At 40.9% G+C, this 5,776-nt stretch overlaps 1 protein-coding gene across 1 annotated transcript; it reads right to left on the reverse strand.

Moving 5' to 3' along the window:
- Positions 1-4,125: 4,125 nt before the first annotated feature.
- On the reverse strand, positions 4,126-4,587 carry LOC148570273 (uncharacterized). The gene has a single exon (XM_088506946.1). It carries the CDS (start codon positions 4,585-4,587, stop codon positions 4,126-4,128), a length of 462 nt encoding a protein of 153 aa, XP_088363072.1.
- Between the last annotated feature and the right edge of the window lie 1,189 nt (positions 4,588-5,776).

Below are 5,776 nucleotides of genomic sequence, written 5' to 3' on the forward strand. Positions count from 1 at the left end.
AATTCAGACATGACAAGCCTAACATGCCTTATCCAGAAGAATTGGGTATGACTCCATTGAGGTGATTAGTTGAAGACCAATTCCAAAGCAGTTTGGGTATGGCTTTACAGCCAGATAGGCTTCAACATGCTTCATGAAACACTAGAATTCATTCTTAAAAATTCTAAAGAAAAATAAAATTTTTGAAAACATTTTTTTTTCGAAAACAAGTGAGAAATTTTTGAAAGGTTTTTGAAAAATTTTTGAAAGGAAAACAAAAAGAAAATTACCTAATCTGAGCAACAAGATGAACCGTCAGTTGTCCAAACTCGAACAATCCCCGGCAACGGCGCCAAAAACTTGGTATGCGAAATTGCTACTCGGGTTGTGAATTGTTGTTCGAAATTGATTCCCTGGCAATGGCACCAAAAACGGATGCACAGGACCATGGTTTAAACATATCTTCACAACGTCGCATAACTAACCAGCAAGTGCACTGGGTCGTCCAAGTAATACCTTACGTGAGTAAGGGTCGAATCCCACGGAGATTGTCGGTATGAAGCAAGCTATGGTCACCTTGTAAATCTCAGTCAGGCGGATATCAAATGGTTATAGAGTTTTCGAAAATAATATAATAAAATAGGGATAGAAATACTTATGTAATTCATTGGTGAGAATTTCAGATAAGCGAATGGAGATGCTTTCGTTCCTCTGAACCTCTGCTTTCCTGCTATCTTCATCCAATCAGTCTTACTCCTTTCCATGGCTGGCTTTATGTGATACATCACCACTGTCAATGGCTACTTTCGGTCATCTCTCGGGAAAATGATCCAATGCCCTGTCACGGCACGGCTAATCGTTTGGAGGCATCACCCTTGTCAATGACTTCATCTTATCCTCTTAGTGAAAATGGTCAACGCACCCTGTCACGGCACGGCTATTCATCTGTCGGTTCTCGATCATGCTGGAATAGGATTTACTATCCTTTTGTGTCTGTCACTAACGCCCAGTAATCGCGAGTTTGGAGCTCGTCACAGTCATTCAATCATTGAATCCTACTCGGAATACCACAGACAAGGTTTAGACCTTTCAGATTCTCTTGAATGCCGCCATCATTCTAGCTTGCACCACGAAGATTCTGATTAAGAGATCTAAGAGATACTCATTCAGTCGAAGGTAGAACGGAAGTGGTTGTCAGGCACGCGTTCATAGGGAATGATGATGATTGTCACGTTCATCACATTCAGGTTGAAGTACGAATGAATATCTTAGAAGCGAAATAAGATGAATTGAATAGAAAACAGTAGTACTTTGCATTAATCTTTGAGGAACAGTAGAGCTCCACACCTTAATCTATGGAGTGTAGAAACTCTACCGTTGAAAATACATAAGTGAAAGGTCCAGGCATGGCCGAGATGGCCAGCCCCCTAAAACGTGATCAATAGTCTCCTAAGATGAACAATGGATTAAAACTGAGACCAAAGATGTCTAATACAATAGTAAAAGATCCTATTTATAATAAACTAGCTACTAGGGTTTACAAAAGTAAGTAATTGATGCATAAATCCACTTCCGGGGCCCACTTGGTGTGTGCTTGGGCTGAGCTTGAGTGTTGCACGTGTAGAGGTCCTTCTTGGAGTTGAACGCCAGCTTTTGTGCCAGTTTGGGCGTTCAACTCTGGTTTTGGCTCCTTTTCTGGAGCTGGACGCCAGATTTGGGCAGAAAGCTGCCGTTGAACGCCAGTTTACGTCATCTATTCTTGGCCAAAGTATGGACTATTATATATTGCTGGAAAGCCCTGGATGTCTACTTTCCAACTCAATTGTAAGCGCGCCATTTCGAGTTCTGTAGCTCCAGAAAATCCACTTTGAGTGCAGGGAGGTCAGAATCCAACAGCATCAACAGTCCTTCTTCAACCTCTGAATCTGATTTTTGCTCAAGTCCCTCAATTTCAGCCAGAAAATACCTGAAATCACAGAAAAACACACAAACTCATAGTAAAGTCCAAAAATGTGAATTTAACATAAAAACTAATGAAAACATCCCTAAAAGTAACTAGATCCTACTAAAAACATACTAAAAATAATGTCAAAAAGCGTATAAATTATCCGCTCATCAAAGAGCCTTGGAAAGCGGTCTTTCAAAGAACCTCCATGAATCCAGACATCCTCCCAAAATCGAGTTCATCTCCCATCACCCACCTCCATGGACAACCCAGTAATCATCTTCTGCCTGAGTTCTTGATTCTTAAACTGTAGCTGACAAATATCCTTCCACGAGCCTCCTCGAATAGGTAGTTCTTGGGATGATAGGAGCTCGTTTGGATTCAGGTTGTTACAGGAACAGACAACCTTCTTCCACAATGGACACTCCTCTTTAGAGAACCTCCACCACCATTTAAACAGCAGAGCTGAATTTCGTATCATGGCATCTCCAACCCCCAATCCAGCTAGCTTTTTAGGAGTCTGAACCACTTCTCACTTAACCAAAGCCATACCGCTCTTACCATCCTCTTTACTCCATAGAAATCTCCTCTGCAAGGAAATTAGTTTCTCTGCAATAGCTTTTGGCATCTTATACAGGCTCAGATAATAAACCGGTAAGCTATTTAATACAGCTTTGATAAGCACCAACTTACCTGCCTTATTCAGGATCTTGGCCTTCCAGAGGCTAAGCTTTTCCTCCACTTTGTCTATTACTGGCTTCCATGTCTTAACCATCCTTGGGTTTGCTCCTAGCGATATGCCCAGATATTTAACTGGTAGATTGGCTTGCTTACATTCCAACACACTGCACATACATTGTACCCACTACTCATCACAGTTAAATGGGATCAGGCTAGATTTATCAAAGTTAATACTTAGACCTGACATCAACTGAAAGCATCGAAGCAGCCTCCTATAGTTCTTGATTGTCTCTTCATCAGGAGGACAGAATAAGACAGTATCATCTGCAAACTGTAGGTACGACAGCTCAATATGATCTCTCCCAACCAGCAACGGCGATATGCGACCATTTCTCACAGCCTCTCCAATCATCCTATGTAGGACATTAACAACAAATACGAATAGAAAAAGGGATAGAGGATCCCCTTTGTCGCAGGCCCCTTTCCATCTTGAACGGCTTGGACGGCGAGCCATTTATCAGCACTGACATAGAGGACGTGCTCACACACTCCATAACCCACCCCCTCCATCTTTGACCAAATCCCATCTTCTGTAAGACAAGGTCTACAAAGCTCCACTTGACTCTGTCATATGCTTTCTGAAAGTCGAGCTTTATTACTGCCGCTTTCTTCTTCCTCTGTTTGATCCACTGAACCGTTTCGCATGCGATTAGAACTCCGTCATGAATCTTCCGACCCTTAACAAAAGCACTCTGTGTTTCACCTATTAACCCTGGCATGACACCTCTCATTCTCCTAACCAGCATCTTCGAAATTACCTTGTATACACACCCCACCATGCTAATCGAACGCAGATCTTTGATTTCCTTAGCACCAGTGAACTTGGGGGCCAACGCCACCCACATGATATTAGCATCATGCGGCAACCTTGAAGATTGGAAGAAGCCAAGTACCGCTACCGTGAAATCCGAACCTATATCAGCCCAGCACTTCTTTATGAAGTTCATGTTGTAACCGTCACATCCTGGAGCCTTGGACGATTCACAATCCCACACCGCCTCTTTAACCTCCTCAGGTGACGGTAGCATCTCTAGAGCAATAGAATCCTCTTCGCTAATCCTTTGCACCAGACCATCTCTAAACCCCATCTCAGGAGACCTCTCTTGATGATATAAGTCTTTATAAAACTCCCTGATGGCAAGCTTAATCCTAGCTTGATTCCATATCAATCTTCCATTAATGACTAAAGTATCAATCCTATTATTTCTCCGTCTGGCAGAAGCTAGGTTGTGGAAGTACCTCGTATTTTTATCCATGTCCTTCGCATGCCTCGACCTTGACATCTGCTTCCAATGTAGTTCTTTCCTCACATACCATTTCTCAGAACAAGCCACTAGCGCCTTCCGTCTTGCCTCCACTATCCCATCATAGCTCCCATTACTGACCATGTCATCAATCTTCTGAATCTCTTCCTCAAACTTCAAAATTTTCTTGTCCATATCACCAAAGTTGTCTCTATGCTATCTCCCCAAAGGAACCGTCAACGCCCTCAGTTTATCAGTGAATGGTATCTCCCCCAGCCCTCTCCATTCCTCCTTGACCATCCTTAAAAATTCCTCATGAGTAAACCATGAATCCAGACTTCGGAATGGCCTCGGTCCGTCTCGCAGCCTCTTCTCTTCCACTATGATAGGGCAATGATCTGACAAGCCCCGTGGAGCACCTCTCAGGCAAGTCTCCGGAAATGCCTCAAGCCATTTCAAGCTAACCAAAGCTCTGTCAATACGGCTGCACGACTGTCCTCTGAACCATGTAAACTTACGGTCAGAAATCGGTAGGTCCACCAAACCCATGTCATGTACCCAATTCTGATAATCTTGTGCCGACAAAGGTAAGGTTTCTAAGCCTCGCCTTTCTTCCACTTGTCCAATCTCATTGAAGTCTCCAAGAAAGCAACAGGCGCCTGGGCATAAACCAGCCATGTAACTCAGCTCCTCCCACACAACAAGTTTTTCATCTCTAGTGTGAGCACCATAAACCAAGAAAAAGGCGCAGTTAATAGTATTCTGTGACAGTACCCCTTCAACACATAGCCATCACTCACCTTTATATCAATTTCTTATTTTAAAAAAGCCATCATCCCACATTAGTAACAACCCACCAGATGCACCAGCAGACTCCACATACTCCCACCCCACACAACCGTTCCCCTATATATTCACAACATCAAACCTTGTTACTAACTGTCTCTTAGTCTCAACCAAACCTAACATATCCAACCTATGCTTCCTCTTAAGTTCTTTCACCATTCTCAGCTTCCCATCACCCCCTAACCCCCAAATATTCCATGAACTAATAATCATTTTAAAATATTATTACACACCTTTTTGAGATTTTTGGGTCTACTCCGTCTTGCTTATTCTTAAATAAAAAATATTAATTTTAACCAAGTTGGGTTGGTCTAGTGGTTAGCTCACTAGTCTACTTAAGTAATTGTCGGGGGGTTCAAATCCCACATTGTGCATGCAGCAATTCATTGACCAACGACTTAATACCGCGACGAATTAGTCCTTGACCTGTCGGGTTGGAGAATACCGTGAAAAACCATAAAAAATATTAATTTTTCTAAACATTACTAAATATATTGATCTTTAATTATTAGCCATTAATTTATAGACTGATTAATATTTTTCAACTTAATTTTTATGTTGGTTAGTAAATTAGTCACTAACAATAAAAATAGTGACTAATTTAACAACCAATAATATTTTACTTTTGTTTTATGTTGCTGAGTAAAATAGTTTTTAGTGATAAAATTAATGGCTAATTGTGCCACTAATTGAGTTTTATATGACGAATAAAATTAAAATTTGTCGCTTAAATTGATTATTATATTAAATTATTAATGACCGATTTTTTTATTCCATAAAATCCGTTAGTATTCTAAAATTTTTTTGTAGGGGTGGATCCTTCTTGTTGTGCAGGCTTCAGGCACTTTACTCTCCTTAAAAAAAGCTCTAGTTATAAAAATAATGTAATTGTAAATTTTATAATATACATTAAATTTAGGGTAAAAAACCCTAATAAGCCAAGGCAAGAAATGTGTAACGTAAATACGCCAAACTGAAAATCATTTCAGCAATAAGCCAGAAGCTATTTTTATGTAATTCG

This window comes from Arachis ipaensis, chromosome B3 (assembly GCF_059453495.1).
Source record: "Arachis ipaensis isolate K30076 ecotype BB chromosome B3, ASM5945349v1, whole genome shotgun sequence".
In the NCBI taxonomy this organism is placed as follows: Eukaryota; Viridiplantae; Streptophyta; class Magnoliopsida; order Fabales; family Fabaceae; genus Arachis; species Arachis ipaensis.

Excerpts from the sequence above, each read along its gene's own strand:
- LOC148570273 (XM_088506946.1), bottom strand. The coding sequence starts at position 4,587 with ATGGCTGGTTTATGCCCAGGCGCCTGTTGCTTTCTTGGAGACTTCAAT.